Source organism: Gymnodraco acuticeps, unplaced genomic scaffold, assembly GCF_902827175.1.
Source record: "Gymnodraco acuticeps unplaced genomic scaffold, fGymAcu1.1, whole genome shotgun sequence".
NCBI lineage: Eukaryota > Metazoa > Chordata > Actinopteri > Perciformes > Bathydraconidae > Gymnodraco > Gymnodraco acuticeps.
The window spans coordinates 2344619-2365544 of record NW_022990054.1 but is presented as its reverse complement, the minus strand read 5'-3'; the positions used below and the strand labels follow the sequence as shown (position 1 = coordinate 2365544).

The window sequence follows — 20926 nt, the reverse complement described above, 5'->3', positions numbered from 1 at the left end:
ATCTCTCTCTCGGGTCCGGTTACACTTCACTCGCGTTTATGTCCATATCGATCAGATCCAGCTCTCCTGATCGGCCTTTATAGAGAGCACCGATCAAACTATTAAGAGTGAATATCGGCCGATAATGACCGGCGGCCGATCAATCGGCGGCTAACGGAAACCCTCATGTGCGACTGTCGGTCCTATGTTGTAAAAAAAAAGAAAAAGAAAAAAATCTAAATAATATTTTATTTTTGATTCTCAAAATTACGGGCCAAATATTATTGCTGGTGGGCCAACAATGGCCCGCGGGCCGCCTGTTGCCGACCCATGCTCTAGACCGACAATTTTTTGGAGCTGGAAGTGAACCGGATTCCGGAGCTAAGAGCCGGCGCCGCTGCGGTGTGAACAGGAAAAACCAGCGCTTTTCAGGCTCCAGCTCCGAGCCGGAGCTGAAAAAGCGCTGGTGTGAAAGGGGCATAATAGGCTGCTCTGCTGCAGTGTGAAGAGGAAAACCCGGTGCTTTTCAAGCTCCAGCTCCGAACCGGCCCCGAAACACCGTTGGTGTGAATGAGGTATTAGCTCCGGAATCCGGTTCGTTTCAAGCACCAAAAAATTGTCCGGCCAGAGCAAAAGCACCACACACGTCACGCTTACGTCGAGGCGGGGGCAGGGGCAGAGACAGATCAACTCCTGAACAACAACAAAAAGCCCGCATTTTATCCAGTTTGTACACAACGATGGAGAAACTTAACAAGAGTTTCAGTGTTTCTGCCATAGACTGTATATAAAGGGTTCTGCTCATGGTGAAGCAACGTGTCTGCGTGTTAAGGTGGAACCTGAGCATTCACCTTGATCACCTCTCATTATAACTCATTATAAATCTATAAAACTACAAATATTAAACTTTACTTCACGTGTTCATTTGAGAACAGCTGTTACATACCTGGGTGAAGGTTACAGTTCATTTAAATGAAAGATACAACGTTACTCCACACTCATGGTTCAGTCCACCTTAAGAAATAAGACCGACCTCGGAAGCAGTTGTGTTTTAAAAAAACCTTTATTGACACGAGTACACTTTTGTATAAGAATATAACTAAACCACAGAAATGACTCCGGAAAATCTGCAGATAGAGCCATAAGATATGAATGCAACTGATTTCATCCGCGCAGTTTGGCTTTATGAAGCAGGCACGCAAACGGTTACGTCATGACGCAAACGATGACGCAACGACGCATTACCAGTCGGACTCTGGGCGGTGTGAAAAGAGCCAGAGCTAAACCGAAGAACTGGTTCTGAACCGGAAAAGCTCTAGCACGGAGCTTGAACCGGAGTTGCATTGGTGTGCATGAGGTATAAAGAGAACGACGGGAGCCGGCTCGCGCCCGCAAACGAGCCGGTTTTGTTTTTGTTTTGCGGAGGGATCTAGATCGGCATGAAGGCACATTATGCAATGTGCACATTATCCCGCTTATTACACATGGCCACATTCTCAACAAAATAACGACATGACTCCCAATATTAATTGAAATGCTTTTATGGATTTAGAAAATGATTTTATTGATTTAAAAAATAGTTTTATGTATTGATTTAAATTGACATGCATCCGCTAAGAAAATTGTCCGTTGTTACTGTTTGAACTAACGTAGCAACGGCAGGAACTGCTTCGATAGTGTTTTTGAGGAGCTTTTTGATTACAGATTTGAAAACATCGTTGCTTGCTTTAAAAGTAGCACAATTCATTATGTCAAACCTTGGAAAGTATCTAGATATCCCTGCCCTAATGCCAAAGTAACTGCACACTGAATATGTGTCGCTGTTTGATGTCTATGTCTGGACCGCTGCGTAAAAAGGAGGGTTTCTGCCCCATTACTTCTCTTCTTACTTCTATAAGAATAAAACATGGAGGACGGAGATCTCTTTTTCTCCCCCTCTTCTGACAGCCCAGCAGCTGATCTCAAAGCACGCTCCCCTCTCCTGCAGGGGGGCGTGGTCAGCTGCAGCTCACAGAATCAGCCCCCTGCAAAAACAGCGCTGGAAAGAGCAAATAGAGCGAAATGAGGCATGACTAAAATGCAGGATCTTTTTGGTATTTTGAAAAAAAAACTATATTTATATACTTTATATAGGTCGATACAGTAGCCCCTTTTTTAAATAGTGTTTATAGGTGTTGCTATCTGTTTTGTGTAGCGTGGTTCTACAAGCAAGTCAATGCATTCATTGGGTGGTATCAGAGAGTTACACAGGTCTGTAAATGAAATGAAAACAATTGGCCACAGCAAATCATTTATATTAAACATGTCATTTTTACTTTTGAATACTTCAGTACAAAGGATGTATTGAATAATTTAAGTGATATATGTGTACACATATAAATCATTAGTCAAAACAGGGCTACATTTGATTGAATTAAAAGGTATGTGGTAAACTGAAGAGCCGTTTGGGAGCCGAAAGAGCCGGCTCTTCTTGGTGAGCCGAGCCAAATGATCCGGCTCACCAAGAAGAGCCGGAATTCCCATCACTAGCACAAACTTATCTCGTGCCCTCATTGGTCATGTGCGCGTTCGTGTGTTGGAGGAGGGGCTCTGTAAGGAAGTGGCAGATTTTTTCCGGCTGTGTACTTTCAAATTCTAACGCACTCAAGCGGGTTTCTCCAAAATTACCTACCCCACCTTTAAGGGCCTATACAGTTGCTGCACTAAACTACATTTTAGCATTTAAAATACCTAGCCATTATTTTGCGGTTATTTTGGTGAAAGTAACTCAAAAGTAATATAAAAGTAGTGTAACTCATTACATTTCAGAGACAGTAATATTGTAATGTAACTTATTACTTTAAAAAGACAGTAATAAGTAATATGTACTGTATTACATTTTGGAAGTAACTTGCCCAACACTGGTGGGGAGGATGGACCATGGCATGGATGTATAATAAGAACAGATGGACGCCCCAAACTTGATCTGATTTTGCAGGTTTTTGTTGCAGTGGTGGAGCAACTTTTAAGTAAAAGTGTAATTTTAGCTTTTATGATCAAACAATTACCTGATGTCATAAGCCTGTTTTGTGGAAACTCGTTTTTTTCTTTAGTTATACTGCCAGTATCTCCACAGAATGTTGGCTGTGTTTAATGTTTGGTGCAGGAAGAGAAATAACAAACCCATTTACAGTACTTCTAGCTTCACTGCATCCTTTTCATTACACCAAAGTACTAATGTAAATGTTCTGATAGTTACGGGTTTAATGTGTAAATGTAATTCTGAGAATCCTTGAAAGTAGATGTATGCCTATAGCTGCCTTCAGCAGATGACATTAAGAGCCCGATGTGGTTAATTTCTCCTGAATGTATTCTACCTTTTGTTTTTGTCTTCCCTCAGAAGCCTCAGGGCTCAGCCAGCCAGGGACCAAAGTTGATCTGGCAGGCATTGAGGAAAGCGTTTGGCAGACCTCTCATCCTCAGCATCACATTTCGCTTCATGGCCGACCTTTTGGGCTTCGCCGGCCCTCTCTGCATCTCTGGCATCGTGCACCACATCAGCAAGGACAACCGCACCATTCAGCCGCCGGTGAGGGCTCAACACCTCTGCCATGCACATGATAGGGAAGCATAACATAAAACAACACAACAGTGGGCAATATAACTTGTAGAACTTTGTATATAAGCTGCTGAATTTGTTTTTTACTCAAGTTTTCGTTTGCAAAACCAGTCTTTACCTGCTTGCTCTCATATTCTTATCCTCACCTGCTGTCTTTTTGCCACAATAATATTCCGCTACTTTCTGCCTCAATAGCCTGGTTCAATATCTTAAGTATTTTTGCTTAACATTACACATACATGTCTAAATAAACTGCTCTAAAAGTAAATGTAGGTATTAAAAATAATCCTTGTTTATCATATATTAACAGCTTCATCAGGACTGTGTAAAACACCCACTCCAAACGAGTGAGATAATATAATAATATCATGTAAAATAAACAAATCAATTTTAACCTTGGCAAGAAACGGTGTGTTCATGTTAGATTTTATTTATTTAAACTTTATTTAACTAGTGTTGAATAGCCTTGGGGCTATTTCCTTTCAAAATATGTTTCAAAGATATTACACCAAAGAACCACAAGGGTTCAAATAAAGCCCATTGCTCAGTATAAAAAATTAAATTGAAGAACTAAATATGTTCATGGCCTTTGATATTCCTTTTTCAAATAGGTATCATATTGGGTTCACTTTCAATTCAACACCAGGGATATTGGCAGTGACAGAATATATTTCAGGTGCTGAAGTTGTCCCTGTTCACAAATAACAGACGCCTGTCGTGTAGTTTGCCAAAGTTTCAGAATAACCTGCAGCGACATGTTTTAAACTGCATTCGTTCAATTTTACCTGTGAAACCATAACACTTATGTGCTTCAGCAGAATGCGTGCAACATAACCTGGACTTTAGAGTTCTGTGTAAAAATGAACTCTTTTTGGTACAGCCTGTTGATGTTGGGTTGACAAAAATAAACCGAACTGATGAAAGGATTGAGAAACAGACAAACACAGCTTCAGCAGACGTGACAGATTCACTACATGGCTTCTTCCTGCCTCTTAAAGGTCACTATGAATGTTTGAGACATTTATGATGCCTCTATCTCTCCCAGGTGCACCTGACACATTGGTGTACTAATTAAATTATTGTCAAATATTAATGAGACTTATTGCTGCTGAAGCTGTCTCAGTTTCTTAGCTACCACAATAGGACACACTACAATATCAGACTACCACAGACAAGTCTAAGACTAAGTCACATTCACTCGAGCCAGTGGAATTGAAAACGATAATTGAAAAATGGAAAAAAGACTCGCCAGGCAATCAAATACTGATAATAGGCCTGTTTGTGAAATGGTCACAATTTAAAACCAACAAGGGTAGCAGCATGGTGTTTCTGGGTCAAACTAGCAGTGGGATGCGAAAGACAGCAGATAAAGTGGATGTTAAGATCAGGCACATATCTAATTAATAATTTGTAATCCCTCCTGAGTGAATGATATCTACCTGATTAATTCATTCAACTTTGAGGGAGATACTGTATCCGTCTCTTGTAACCTAGCCACGTTTTTATTTGGTCTCCAGCTCACACAACACATATCTCTGAGGGCTCCACTTAATTTCAGTTAGAATGCAATGTTGTAGCCCACTGTGAAATGAAAATGATGCATTTTAAATTGTCATCTTGACTTCTGAAGTGAACAGGAACAATTGTAGTCGAAAGTCATTACTGACAGTGTTAACATAATCCTGCAGAGTTCAGCTTGTGTGATTGACCTTGTAATGATCGCTTCCTGACAAACAATGATAAACTGGTCGATACCACTATCTTCCCCTCTCCGTTCCTCTCTGTGTTGGCAGACAAGTTTGCTGGGTATCTATTTCATTTCCTCCAAAGAGTTTCTGGAGAATGCATATGTGCTGGCTGTGCTGCTGTTCTTCGCCCTGCTCCTTCAGAGGACCTTCCTCCAGGCCTCCTACTATGTTGCCATTGAAACGGGCATCAACCTACGTGGGGCCATTCAGGTAGAGGACACTTCATTTAATGTATAACAGCCAAAACTGATTATTCTCGTCTACTGTTTGTCCACATGGTTGTTTTGTTGGTTTTCTTCCCTAGACAAAAATCTACAACAAGATCATGCGTCTGTGCACCTCCAACATGTCCATGGGAGAGTTAACCGTTGCTCAGATCTGTAACCTGGTGGCCATTGATACCAACCAGCTCATGTGGTTCTTCTTCCTCTGTCCTAACCTGTGGGCCATGCCTGTACAGGTGAGAAATGTGTTCGTCTCCTTTTAAAAAAAAATGACTTTATGCAACTTCCATGTATTTTCTCTGTTTGATTAGGCACATGTGTGCATTATAAAACAAGTTTACATTGTGTCGCTATGTATTACGTTACCTCAGTTTGTCAGAATCAGAATAAGAATGGGGTGCATACATAAAAATAAAACAAAAATTAAAATCACAGATAGAAAACTATTTGAAAACAACTATAATAACATAAAGAAAAAATATAAAAAACTAGAAAATGCATTTCCTGCAGAAAATGCGTGCGAATGCTGTAAACTGTGTACATTTGTTGCTGAATTTAGCTGAAAATGCAGAAAAAGCTGAATATTTTATTAGCTGAATGGTCTCTGTAGCTGCTTTTAGCTACAAAAACCAAGTAAGTGTGTTGCTGAACTTAGCGGAGAAAGGCAGAAAAGTGAAATTATTTGAATCAAAATTGTTACAGCTCAAATGCATTGCAATGACTTTGTTGGAAACTTGAAAGTGAAATGTTAAACTGGAAGAGTAGGAAAAATAGTGAAGAAGCTTAATATTTAAAAGAAAAGGTTTAAAAAAGGTATAAACAACAACATGTATAGCCTCAATGCCCTGAAATAGCTGAATAAGTTAATAGTTGGATGGTTTCTGCAGCTGAAAGTAGGCTCAATGAGTTAGATATTAAATGTAAGTAGTAGTGAATGCATGTTTACAAACACCTGTGTGTGTAAGCCCAGAGATCAAAGGTTACCATGGTGACGACGTTATCAAACACCTGTTTAAGTGAGCCCAGAGATCAAAGGTTTCCATGGAGATGTGCTGTGAAAGGAGAGCCTTTCCATTTGTTCTGAATGAGAGATAAACCTCTTGCATTTCTAACTTTTGTTGAAAAAATAATAATACAAACCTCCAGTGTTTGTGTGTGCGTGTACCAGTCTGTCTGTGGGCGTGTCTGCTCTGATTAGATGATGTCACTCAGGTTTGTGGCCCCAATCTGCCCAGCAACACCATGGTTACCAACTGCAGCACTGAGTCCCATTAAGAATGCATTGAGGATTATATCTGATAATTTTGCCACCTGTTCAAAAACTATGGCTCCTATAAAAGAATGACCAGACCGTGAGCATCAGGGAACCCCAATGAACTGATATATGTTGTTTTTTTAGGTTTTGTGTGTAAATTGTGGAGATGGGAGCAGTTTTTTTAAAGTGTACTTCTCTCTAGTCTGAAGAAAGATCCAGATTTGTTTTACATGAGAGTCTATTGGGAGCTAGGTGGACTTTTTGACAAGTTTTTGTCTTTTCATGCCCTCAAGAGGCATTTTGTTTAATATTCTTACTTAACCTTTTTTTTCAACCTAGGAGAGGTTTTCCTACGTTTTTCATGAACAATTATGTCTCAGGAGTGTAGGGTTTGGGAATTATGGCAGGTTTAAAAAAAAAAAATATGAAGGCTAATTTCAAGCTCTCCCCCACATAGCTGTGACATCACGCACTCTAGCCTTAACGAGCTGCTCAATACACACTAATGTTAAAATCTGAAGAAGGCCTCTTTACCAAGCTCCAAACTAAGTTAAATATCTCAAAAAGTGTAGGCAACACACTAGAAGTTTTTCAAACACACACACACACACACACACACACACACACACACACACACACACACACACACACACACACACACACACACACACACACACACACACACACACACACACACACACACACACACAAACACACACACACACACACACACACACAGCACACACACACACACACACACACACCACACACACCACAGGACCTACAATTTCCGAGCCCCGAACATCCTGTTTGTAATATAAATGTGTAGGGGGCACAATGGTCATTGAAAATGTGTTCTGATATATGTTCTTCACAGAAAATGAGCCACGGCCATTGAGTGTGAGTTTGAAAAAATAATTGATCATATAATTTTTCTTTAGATAAATAATGAAAACAGGTCCCACAGACCCGAACACCATACAAGGGTTAAGCTGTATGTCACTGCAGGAAAAACGGTATTCGTGCCTCCATGCTGATGCACTTTTGCTCAAGGTCACTGCTTCTCACAAAGCAATGTGCTGTGGTAATTGGGTCTTTCATTCAGTCTGTCATTTTTCTCTACACAAGGTTAAATAGTTTTTCTCTCTCTCTCTCTCTCTCTCTCTCTCTCTCTCTCTCTCTCTCTCTCTCTCTCTCTCTCTCTCTCTCTCTCTCTCTCTCTCTCTCTCTCTGTGTTTCCTCTCAGATCATTGTGGGAGTGATCCTGCTCTACTACCTCTTGGGAATCAGTGCCTTGATTGGAGCGACCGTCATCGCTGTGTTAGCTCCTGTACAATACTTTGTCGCAACCAAGCTGTCCCAAACTCAGAAGAGCACCCTGGTGGGTATTTTTTATTGTCTCATTTAAAGAGATGCAGTATTTCTTGAGACTTTATTTTTAGCCATGCTAGAGGCTTTAAAAGGTTAGTCTGTTGGTGTACCACTTTGGTCCAGATGAAATGTGTCTATATTTTGGATGGATTGCTATTATAAAAAAATGTCATGACACCAAGAGGAGGAAATCCTGCTGACTCTAATCACCCACAGTTTTATTTCCCTGTAAAATATCTCAATATCTGCTGCTTGAAGAGGCCCATAGCTTTAATACAGATATCCATGAGAAATTACTTTTGTCAATTCCTTATTTTACTCTCAGTACCACTATGAAGTCGACACTGTTGTTCGGAGGGAAATATTGGTTCAATAAGAATCAGTGTTGTCTTTGTTTTATTATAATCTTTTGGAATCAAAAAAGTTTTCGAAAACTATTAATCCAGTATTAAGGAGAGTAGTGGCTTGTTTTTTTACCCGAATGCCTGGTTAAACATCTAATCTCATGTTCACTATTAAATGCAAACAGTGTCTAAGCCGCGTCTGTTTCAGAAAGATCACACAAAACTTTGAAAACAGTGTTGGTCAATATTAACAAAGGATATGTACTGATTTTGCCTCAAGCCTTTCTGCTGCTTTCCATTGATACAAATCTGCCTTAAGTCCAGTCGGGTGTGATAATATTGTTACCTTCAGTCCTTGATATTGCAGAGCAGGATTTATTGCCAGGGATATACAAAGCTTTCTCATATCAGGGAAAGCAATGCTTCAATGACTTCAATGTTTGCATTGGCAATTGAAACCTTGATAAAAACAAACTGAAAGATTGACAAAAAAGTTGACTTTGACCTACTTGACTTTGATATTGTGCAGTAATTAAAAAGGGAAAGTAATTGAAGTACAAAAGTTCTATGTTAGCTGCGCCTGGAACATTAGCTACCTTGTTGTGCCTTCCTTTGAATATTTTCTCAGCAAGAAACGTATTATTATTAGTATTATTCTTTTTAAGTAGCTCAAATGTGAGAGAGCAAGGGTCCATGTGCGCAGGGGAAACAAAGGGCCTTACTGGATGCTTTTTTATATTAGGGAAAACAATGCCTCTTTGACTTTGATGTTTGCATTGGCAATTTAATCCTTGAAGTAGGATGTGATAATGCTTGTGAGCTCTCTAGCTGCACCTCTTGTGATGTGATGGATTACTGTTGTTTAATCAAAGGCTCCCTTTTCCACTTGCAGGAATACTCCAGTGAACGTCTTAAGAAGACCAATGAGCTGCTACGGTGCATCAAGCTGCTGAAGCTGTACGCCTGGGAACACATCTTCTGTGACAGTGTGGAGGGGACCAGGGGCAAAGAGCTCACCAGCCTGAAGGCCTTCGCTTTTTACACATCCATATCCAGTAAGGCACTTTATTAATTAAAGGTCTCCTATCATGCAAAATGCACTTTTGTATGTCTTTTGTACATAAATATGTGTCCCCGGTGTGTCAGAAAACAAAACCCTCTCTCTTTTCCTCTGTACCCAAATCTCTAAAAACGGGGGTACAACGGAGCTGATCCAGATTTGCGTCCGATATGACGTAATATCGAAAATGTGGACCCATGGCACTATCAGAAACATTGCTATCAGAAAAAATGTGCAACGTGTTTTGGACGTAATATGGTCTTTGTTTACATTAGCAAGCATCACTAACACTCAGAGCTAACCTGTACTGGAGAGAGTACGTGTAAAAAAGCAGGATATAAAAAAGGAACTCACCTTGTGGTAAACCCGCAAGAGAAAAAGCATTTGAGCTCCATACTGTTTCAGAAATAATCCTTGATGTGGTTTTGAACATGATATGGCGTTTCATCACGGCAGCATTTAGCTGAGTATATCGGTATAATTTGTTCAAGCTACGGACCCAGAATCAGCACTTCTCTAACAGGGCTGAAATAGAGGGATATGAGGCATGGCTAGAATGGGTGATCTGTTTGGTATTTTGAGCAAAACACTTCATAGACGTGTTTCTTTATACTTTTATATATATCTAAGACCTATAATATATGCCTACAAATAGTATAATAGGAGCCCTTTAAACATATTATAAAAGATAAAACGTTGCTTCCACCGAAAGAAATATTCAAAGGCACAACAAGGTAACTAATGTTTCAGGCGCGGCTAACATGGAACTTTAATACTTCCATTACTTTTCCCATTTTATTACTTCACAAAATGCCACTCTGTGATTTGTTAGAGGTTGCTCCTTTTCTTCTCCAGGGTGAACAGTGGCTGCAGTTTGCATGGCACAATTATAGAGTTCAAGAGGAATGAACTAGTATCATTTCTCCCTGACAATAGAGAGGAATAGCACACTGATAATACACCAGTAATACAAATCATGATCTATCCACCACTGACACATGCTATCAGTACACATTGCAGTAACAATGCTGTTTCGTCATAACATCCTTCACATTTTTTAATTATATGTCATTTTAAATTAATTGCATAGTTTATAATGGCGGATCCTAGAACATAATACACAGAGATAAAGGGGATGATGATGTTGTGATTTCTTAAAATGCACTATGAAACTGCTGGTCACCCCAACCCATGTATTTGGAGTCTAAATAGTTTAAAACGTTTTGTATGTAATCAAAGGGATGTTAATTGTTCTCGTCTCATACATAACCAAGTATCATCAGTATCAAATGTACAGTATCACCACAGTTGTGACGTTTTTACAGGATATCACTGAGAAGATATGGATACACTTCTGTTTTTGTTAACGAACCTACGGTATCAATACAAAATAATATTCCAAAAATGTACATTGTTTGTTTTCACTGAGTTTAAACAAGCCTTCACAACCTCCTCTCTCTTTCTTCTCAATTTCAGTTTTCATGAATGCAGCTATTCCCATTGCAGCTGTCCTGACGGTGAGTTTAAATTCTAGCTCTACCTTTAATTCACACATAATTAACCTATCCAAGATGATATATTTATGATAATTTGTTTTATATTTGTGTCAAGTCATGAACAGAGACAATAACTACTGATCAGATTACATCTTTGCGACTTCCCTCCTGTGTGAAGGACGGAGCAGAGACAGTGTCAGTGTCCTGTGACTTTGTAGTTCCACAGCGGAGGCTCTCTGACAGCAACTCACTAAATCCTGACTGTATTTATAGAAGTCCTTCATGAATTTAGACGTGAGAGGTGACGATATAGAAAAGTCAGACACATAGAAAGGAGGGGGATTATTTTAAATGACGGATGTAGACAAGTGATTCCCCTTTGATTTCATTGTATCTGACTCCTCAAACAAAGCACAACTGAAGTTCAGACAGATAAAAACGTCTGTTTTTCCTCCATTGGTTTTCACCTTGAACTGGTCTTGAGTTGCTAACAGTTCAAAGGTTTAGGGATCTTAATCCATGCTGTGGAGACTAACCTCAGCCTTTCTACCCTTCCTCTCATCCTACAGACGTTTGTGGTTCATGTTCACCTCTCAGATGACGCTGATCTGTCCCCAGCTGTGGCCTTTGCCTCCCTGTCCCTCTTTCACATCTTGGTCACCCCCCTCTTCCTGCTCTCCAGCGTGGTGCGCTCCACCGTCAAGGCCCTTGTGAGGTGAGAAGCCTTAACGGTCACCTATTATGCTATATTTGAACAATATATTATAGGGCCTTATCTATACAAATCTACAACATCTTTACACATACGCTCTCCAGTACAGTGTTAGCTCTGAGTGTTAGCGATGCTTGCTAATGTAAACAAAGAATATATTACTTCAAAAACACGTTGCACATTGTTTCTGATACAGCACATAGCTTGACATGTTCTTTATTCAGTGTTTACCGCTAGAACAGTGCCATTATATGTATTATATATATCATTACTGAAATTATATTTCAGAAATTATATTTCAGTAATGACGTCAAGCCCGCAGCAAATCTCGAACAGCTCCATTGTACCCCTGTTTTTAGAGATGTGGGTAAGGAGGAAAAGAGAGAGGGTTGTATTTTCTGACACTTTGTGAGTCTCCTTACACACTGAAGACACATATTTATGTATAAAAGACATAAAAAAGTGCATTTTGCATAATAGGTGACCTTTAATATATATTAACAGCAGAGTTCAACATCAGATTCATCTTCATGCTGATTGATTTGAGTAGATGCAGGATGAATACAATATCATAATCTGAAAAAGGAACTAGCAAACACTGTTTTTTTTGGGTCAGTTTATTGGTTAGGAAATATGTGATAAGTGTTCTGTGGAAGGAGATGTTTACAAAAACACTCAGGAGGAGTGACAAGCACCATTATTAAATGAAAACACTCGACTCAGTTTTCCATTAGAAGGATCAGATGCATTATCAGATCAGTCTTTTATTTATGTAACCGAGTGCTTGTTCACTGTAGTACCCTTGAATCTCTGCCTGTTTCATTTAGCAATTAGCGCACAATTAGTTTGGCAGTCAATACATATGTTGTAATTAGGCTGCTGCATAGATGCTGATGCTGCACAAGCAAATAACTCCCCATGTGTGCTTTGCTTATTATACTGAGTAATATACTTCTTGTAAATTCATTTCTTGTACAGATCATTTTCAGCAGGACGGAGTGCAGTGAGGCACTGAAAAGTATTCAATGTACAGCAGACTTTATTTGCCAAGGTTAACCTTTACAACTCCTAAAGGTTCCAAAAACGCCACAATAGAAAAAGTAACATGCTGTGCTGTAGGGTCATTTTAGCTTCAGTATTGAAGGAGAAAACATATAAATTGTTCCCCTGAGCTACAAGACATGTTTAATCTGAAAATAATATGTTAATTTACTTTCCATATATAGTTAGACAGGAAGATGAGACAACAATTTATTTTATTTTCAACAATGTAATGTAATTGCCAAACTCACTGCTTTGCCTGAGGTGTTTATGTATGCCTCCTAAATGTGTAACATCCAAACTCTGTTGATTAACAAAATATTTATATGCTTTAAGGATTAAAACGTTAAAGTCTTTTAAGGTTGTCTCATAAAGTCAATGAAGCAGAACTTTTTCCATGTACAGACAATGAGAGCGTGTCAGCCTAAATCCCATCATCTCCATCTTTAAGTCTTGATCGCAGGGCAGGAAGTAATGACTGAGGATGAAGAAACTGACATCACACATTTTCTATAAGGGTCTTTAAGAGGCCAGCTTATACAACTGAGTTGAATATGCTCTTTATTTTAACCAGTGTATTTTCTTCCTTTAATGTAAACCGTACACCCCAGCATGTGCACTCCGCTCTGCATCAACCAAACGGCTCGCTGCACCCTCGCTGCGAAGGGGACCCAAGTTCCCATCAGCAAAAACACGTGGGTTTGCTATCCTGGCTCCAAATGGTGGAATGAGCTTCCCATTGACATCAGGACAGCAGATAGCTTACACACCTTCCGGCGCAGACTGAAAACGCATCTCTTTCGACTCCACTTCGAGTGATAGAACTATTAACAAAGCACTTATATACTAAGAAAGGGCTGGCTTATCTAAAGCCAGTTGAGTAGCACTTGAAATGTTTTAGCTCTATGAAACCTGATGTCCTTATATGATTCTGTTTTCTTCAAGTTTGTATTTTGTTGGTCGAACGCACTTATTGTAAGTCGCTTTGGATAAAAGCGTCAGCTAAATGCATTGTAATGTAATGTAATGTAATGTAATGTGGAAGCACCTGTGATTATTCGAGATTTCTATTTTGAGACTGTGTGATCTGACACACTTTGTCAGACAGCAGGAACTAAAATAACCCACAGCTTATATTCACTTCATCTTCACACTTCAACGTGAGAAGATGTGTCTTTGTAGAGGAACAATAGATTACTTATGCACCAATTTAAATGCAAAGTCATTGTGAAACTTGACATATATTTCTTTGGATTTCATTAAAGAATCATTTATTGTTCCTGTGGACTCTAAGACCCTAGCCACACGGAGACAGTAACGAAAATGAACCGAATTCGATATAAAAAAAGTCTTCCTCCCACACGCAATCGGCACCAGAAACGTGTCCGTCCACACGAGACCGCTCGACCCGCTGGAGACGCTGTAGTACATATGCCGGGCCTGTAAGTAAAATACACCAAAAGCAGCGAAGAAGACTTCACGAGCATGCATGGTTGCCATGGTTGCCCTTCTGTTTATTCTCCGCAGTGGATTTAGCAGCAGAGGTGGGGAGAGGCAGGGGCCAGGGCTCTGGCTCTTTTTCTCCCTCCCCAAGGCAAGCGTGTGCTCCTGCTGTAAATCTCCCCAGTAGTCTACCAGCAGATGAAAAACACCCACCTCTCCGCCTCTTCCAAGGGACGAGGGAACCGTGCGGCAGAGTTTCCGTTCGAATTTTTTTTCGCTGGTCAACATGTCCGTTAAAGTTGAAATCTTCCGGACAAAATTATAAAATTGCCGGTCAATGGTCTTCTTTGTTATTTATTGAGCTTTAAAACAAATGAATAACGACTCTATATAATAATACAAGAATAATATACGGAGTCTCTCTTTTCCTCCCCCTCTCCTGACAGCCCCGTCAGTATTTTCGTTATCAAGAAATGATCGTATTGGGCGTAATCACGGAGCTGTTTGGCCCCCCCAGAGCGTTGCGTCTGCAGATCTACCCACCTTGGGACCCGTTATCGTTATCTGCGTTTCCCTGTCGGCCTCGTGTGGCCGAACCGTCTATATGATAGAGAACTGTAGCGGATACGACTCGTTTCGTCTCTGTGTGGCTGGGGCATAACTTTACATGTTTCAAGAGTAATTATCATGTTTTAATGCACTTGTGATAATATGCATTATACTGATTACTATTTCAGTGTATTTGCTTTAACAAACAGCCTAAAACCTAACCCTACTATAAACTGATTACGTTCATAATGGCAGCCCACTGCTCCTAAACACTAGGATGGGTCAAATGCAGAGAAACCATTTTGTTACATTATGACAATAAATGACAATAAAACAAATGACAATGACAATTGTCAATGACAATAAAACAAATGACAATAAAAAAACAAAAAAAACAAAGATAAGACAAAAGGAAATTGAAGGAAATGAGGGCCAGTGTCAGATCCGACATTCAGCCCACATTTAGTAATTAAATTAAGATGGTCTTGACCTGGCAAGCATTTTTTCTCATTTAGGTAGTGAAGTAGAAGAAGAAGAGACATGATTCAATTCAGAGATGTAGAGATATGTGAGTTTATCAGAGAAAGCAAAAGCTCGTTGTTATTGAAACATCTTCCTCTGAATGAGCTTTGGGACCATAAACAGCAGGGATGCTGTTATCTTTACATGAATGGAAGATAGCTCAATGAAAACCTTTACCTATCTGCTGTACTAGCACCATGTTTTGAGCATTCTATACAAATGTGTTATACATATTAATTTAGTTTGACCTCATTACTCATGTATTGTCTTTCTGTTTGATGTGCAGTGTTCAGAAGCTCAGCGAGTTTTTCTCCTGCGATGAGATAGGAGAGGAACAGGAGCCCAGAGCGATGTTAACCTCTGGCTCCAGCAATCACAACCAAAACAGATACCAGGCTGTGGTGAGTACATGTGCACACACGCCTTTTATGTTGGCTTGATTTAGGCAATAATGTAGATGTCAGTTTTCTTGGTATCCTCCCCTGCTGCTGCAATCCAGCGGTCTCATTTTGCTTTGAATGTTGTTTCCTTCCTCCACATTATCGTCCTTGTGATAATATCACCATTTACCTCTTCGTCCTGCGTGACTGTTGTAACGCTACCCTCCTCTAGCCATCTTCTAAACCTCTCACTTCATCCTTCTCCTCCTCGTCTTCGTCCCGACACCTCAAGCCTCTGAAGGTGGTGAACCGGAAACGCCCCCCGAGGGATGACTGGAACAACTACAGCTCCCTGGGGGACCACGAGGGAGACGGACCCTACCAGGACATGGACCAGGACATCTGCATCAAAGTGAGAGCGATAAAAGGACAAATGCACCAGATGCTACCTGCTCAGAAAAAAGATGCAATATTATTCAAGGTCTTATCAAACTTGAAATGGTGATCTAGCAAGTCTTCACAGTTCTGAACATTTTGCCCCTTTCTTTAATTGTAGTCCTTTCAAATGAAACTGACTGAGTTTATGGAGGATAAACACACTTTATCTCCAGATGTTGTCACTATTTGTCAAGAATTACCTTTACTTACCTGTTTACTTGGATGAAAAGCAGTAATTATGTGTGTGGCATTCCCATTATGTTGTCCATGCTCTGGTGGTTATAAACAATCCAAAAGGAGTTATCGACTGAAATTATAACGGTAAATTATTCAAACCACGAGGGATCCAGGGACCTGGAGAAAAGAGAGCTTTTTAACCATTAATGTAGACACTGCAGCAACAGAAAGGCAAAGCTGTTCAGTGTATTATTACATTACTACTATATGACTATAACAAAGCTTTAAAAAGAACTATTGCTTTTCTGGCATCCAGGCATAAAAACAGGAAATTAAAACCATGAATCATAATATCATAGTCATGGGTTGAAAATGAACATTTCATAATAAATACTTACATTACAGTAAATTACAGATGGGACACTACATGTTCAAATATATGAAAAATGTAAATGTTTGGAGTTTTTCTTGGTTAATATATTCCTTTTAACATAAAGTGTATGAACTGGGCTTAGTTTTATGTATAAAAAAAGAAAATCTCATTGTCAATATCTCAAATTCTTCTGAATGGAGACTGATTGCTCTTCAACTGAATGTTCAGTCTAAATAATTTGCCTGGCATAGTCTGTGAAGTGAAAAGCATCAGTATCTTCCTTCCCCTGCATGAAGAGAAAACAAGTACACACTTACACATCTTATTACCTCACCTTGCATCACCTCGTACAGATGGCAGGTTTGACTGTTTACTTGCTAAAGAGTAAGGTCATCTGTTTTGATACCTGTGCTTTGCTTTCCTAGATAATCAGCGGTTATTTCACCTGGACCGATGGACCACCAACTCTTTCTAATGTGGACATCAAGATTCCTTTTGGTGAGTCAGACAGTGTGATATACAATATGCCTCATCGATTCCTCTCCGAATCCTTTCTCCATGCAGTCCTTCAGTCACTCACCTGTTTACTTTGCTGCCTCTCAACCCTCTCAGGTAAGCTGACTATGATTGTTGGCCAGGTGGGCAGTGGGAAGTCGTCTCTGTTGCTGGCAGCGCTGGGCGAGATGCAGAGAGTATCAGGAGCAGTCTACTGGAACAGGTTAGTTTCCATTAGGCCTGATGCTTCAGTTAAAACTGTATAATCCCTTTTTGGATTTGAATAATTCATGTCCTTTTTGCCTGATTGTATGCTATGAAATTCTATGGATGTTCTAGTGTCATTAACATAACAGTGTTCATACATCAGGACCTCGGTATATCAACCACTTCCCATCCGTTCAATTACAAAGCAATAAGATAATCCATCTACAGCATGTTGTGCAGTTAATTCTTCAAATGAAATCCAGTATAATCGGAGGAGAATTGCTCCTCCCTAAGGAGACCCCGGACCTCACGATTCCCCCCCCCCCCCCCCCATCCTCGGCCGCTGATTGGTGCTATTCAAGCCTCTTTGGTAATTGCTTTGTCAGTGAGCTATTATTCATGTGTTTTCTCGCAGAAATCCATTCACGTCCCTGACAAGGCAAAGTGATGAGCATAAAAATCTGACCTTTTATATGACATGGCAATATAATATAAACTGATTTGTATCTCAGTGAATTAAAGCCGATGTTACAGCCAGTGACGTGCGGTGAGGTTCATGGCTGGTGAGGCACTGACTCTTTCAGAGTCAGATTTACAAATATTATATTTTGACCTTAATCGAAATGTTCGATTATTTTTAAAAGCTTTTTTAGTCTGATGCTTCGATTCATTTTAAACAGACCGTTCAACAAAAGGATACCCAAAATCTAAATATTGGATTGTTCTTTCTTAGTAAGATCCCATTTCCATTACAATTGGGGTCTTACCTTGACTTGAAGATGAAGTCCATGCTATCCTTCTGGACAACAATCTCCATTACTTTTTTGTAAAAGTCCTCCTTATCTTCCTCTAGTTTCAAAAGTCTAGTTTGTTGTTCGCGTCTACCGTCCCTGCGTAGAATAACAGTAGCAACAAGAACCTGTGGGCTCACTTGCGCCCCCTTCAGTGCGGCAGAGGGTATGGCTGCCTCCCCTGGTGCTTTTTTCATTGCCGTTGTATGATGAGACCAGCGAGCCTAAATATCATATACACGTGAAATAAGTTATTTAGAGACTATGGATGGCGAGGATAAATGTAATAAAGGGATCTACAAACATTACATTGGTGACATACAGTGAGATGGTGCAGGCATGCGCTTAGGGCCCGCGCTCCAGCCAGTTTCTGTGGGGTGACCCCATGGGGGTGACGCATTCTGAGGTGAGGCAGATCTCATCTGTGCCTCACCTTACCCCACAGTAACTGGCTTGAGCGCGCTCACAAAATAAGTGCCCGCGTTAAATTAGTGCCCGCGCTCCAGCTAATTACTGTGGGCTTACGAGAGGCAGAGCTCGTCCCTGCCTCTCTTCTCATCGCGCCCCGTAGTTGTAGCGGAGCTCGGCAAATTTGCTGATTTTGATACATACATAAATCACACTTACAACACAGATCAGTGGAGACATTTTATTATTATTACTATTTCGTTTTTCTTTAGTTGTTTTTCCGTTACATTGGAGTATGATAGGTGAGGCTCTGCCTCCCCTGCCTCCCCTGACTGCACGTCGCTGGTTACAGCTTTTATTTTTTTAGCACTGACAGATAGTGTAGACCAGGGATCACCAACTACATTTGTCCAAGGGCCAACATTTATCCAATAGACACTTTAACAAACGTTGTAATTTTCATTTCAATTTGAGTAAAACATTGAAGATATAACATTGTATTGTTGTAGTTGTTTACACTGACTCAGATATAATGAAAAGAGTTGAAGCTCAGCTTTGGTAAGGAAGAGACAGGACAGGCAGAGAGAGAGAGAGAAAGTGATGGAAGTCAGGGAGGAACTGCAGTCTTCATTTACAATATAGACAATAGTCATAATTTTTAAACAACATACATCTATTACAGTTATGATGTCATAATAACATACAATTGTAGAAAACACAATTTGCTTATATCTTTCTTCTCTTATGAGAATCAAACTAAACAGATTAAAAAATAATAATAATGTAAACAAACAAGTGAAATTAAATAAATTGCTGAATTGCTTTTAATTTACTGGCTGGAGCGACAAGTGAGGAGGAGCAAAAAGTGAACAACGAGGGAGAGATTGAACAAAGAGAAAGAGTAGAGGACAGAGAGAGTAATGAACAGGAAGAAGACAGAGAGACTAAAGAAGATGGAAGAGAGGGTGCCGGTTATGGAAAGGAGAGAGACATGGAAAAATGTTGACAATATTTTGTGATCATGTTAGCCTCTTCTGCATGTCCAGATCATTAATAGTAACTAGTAAGTAATTAACTGATTCAAAATAATTTATGCTGTAGCCCACTGACATGGTATGAAATCGATATATTATCCAATTTGTGACCCCCCGCAGGACTTAAAAAGCACCTAACTAGATCATGAAAATCCTAGAAATCTCGGGGGGCTATCCCCCCAAACCCCCCTAGCATGTTTGGACCTCAGTATTTAGGAAATCCTGGATACGGCCCTGGCTCAAACATGTAGGGTTTCCCATTAAGGTACCGGGCGCTACAGTGGATGTTCTACGGCAACACTCCCCACACACACAAACAGCACAACCACAACACACACACACACCACACACACAACACACACACACAACCACACACAACACACACACACACCACAACACACACACACACACACACACACACACACACACACACACACACACACACACCACACACACACACACACACACACACACACCAGCACACACACACACACGGCACACACACACACACACACACACACACACACACACACACACACACACACACACACACACACACAGTACACCCGCAACTGTTACAATGAAGGCTCGATAATCAGCTCACGGCATGCAGGGGTAAAGTGCTATTTTTTTTAAGTGGGGGGGACCTAACCTTCTCTAGGGAGGTCCGGGGGCATGCTCCCCCGGGAAAGATTTTTTAGTATTGTAGTGAAAAGCATCAATCTGGTGCACTTTGAGAGCAAAATTAAGAGATCTATAGATACATCTCTCAACACCCATATGAAACAGAACTGTAAACCGATTTTCTATATCTTTATGGATATTTTACAAATCACTCCCCTTTTAAACCGTATTCTTGTTTTACTGTCATATCGTATTTCATACCTGTTTTTCATTTATTACTCTTATATTACTATCTGACATCATATACATCGTAGCATTAAAGTTCACAGTTTATTTATAATTTAAAAAACGTGTTTATCGGGGGAGGGCAGGAATAGGGTTGGGTATCGTTTGGATTTGAACGATTCTGGTTCTGATTCCGGTTCTGCTTTACTTCATAAAGGAAATGGCGGTCAATATTAAAAAACATAGGAACTAAAACGCTTAATAACCTTCATTACGTGTTGGAGAAAGAACATAAGAAAGGTTGACAAAGATGAGGCTGTTAAACGGGCAGCGGAGCCGCTGTGTAGAGAGAGAGAGAGAGAAGAGAGAGAGAGATAAGAGAGAGAGAGATAGAGAGAGAGAGAGAAGAGAGAGAGAGAGAGAAGAGATAAG

General features: G+C 40.1%; 1 protein-coding gene across 3 annotated transcripts in view; it reads left to right on the top strand.

Moving 5' to 3' along the window:
* The window catches only part of abcc8 (ATP-binding cassette, sub-family C (CFTR/MRP), member 8), an 86716-nt gene that overhangs the window by 34882 nt on the left and 30908 nt on the right, over positions 1 to 20926 (top strand). For 2 of the 3 annotated variants that reach the window (XM_034215856.1, XM_034215859.1), the window contains exons 7-17: positions 3359 to 3547; positions 5371 to 5535; positions 5630 to 5785; positions 8051 to 8185; positions 9412 to 9574; positions 11056 to 11096; positions 11645 to 11790; positions 15629 to 15743; positions 16015 to 16134; positions 17136 to 17208; positions 17323 to 17428. In XM_034215856.1, the coding sequence (XP_034071747.1) occupies positions 3359 to 3547; positions 5371 to 5535; positions 5630 to 5785; positions 8051 to 8185; positions 9412 to 9574; positions 11056 to 11096; positions 11645 to 11790; positions 15629 to 15743; positions 16015 to 16134; positions 17136 to 17208; positions 17323 to 17428 (1409 nt within the window). The remainder of the gene's footprint in view (positions 1 to 3358; positions 3548 to 5370; positions 5536 to 5629; positions 5786 to 8050; positions 8186 to 9411; positions 9575 to 11055; positions 11097 to 11644; positions 11791 to 15628; positions 15744 to 16014; positions 16135 to 17135; positions 17209 to 17322; positions 17429 to 20926) is intronic. The other variant, XM_034215857.1, reaches the window with a different exon arrangement.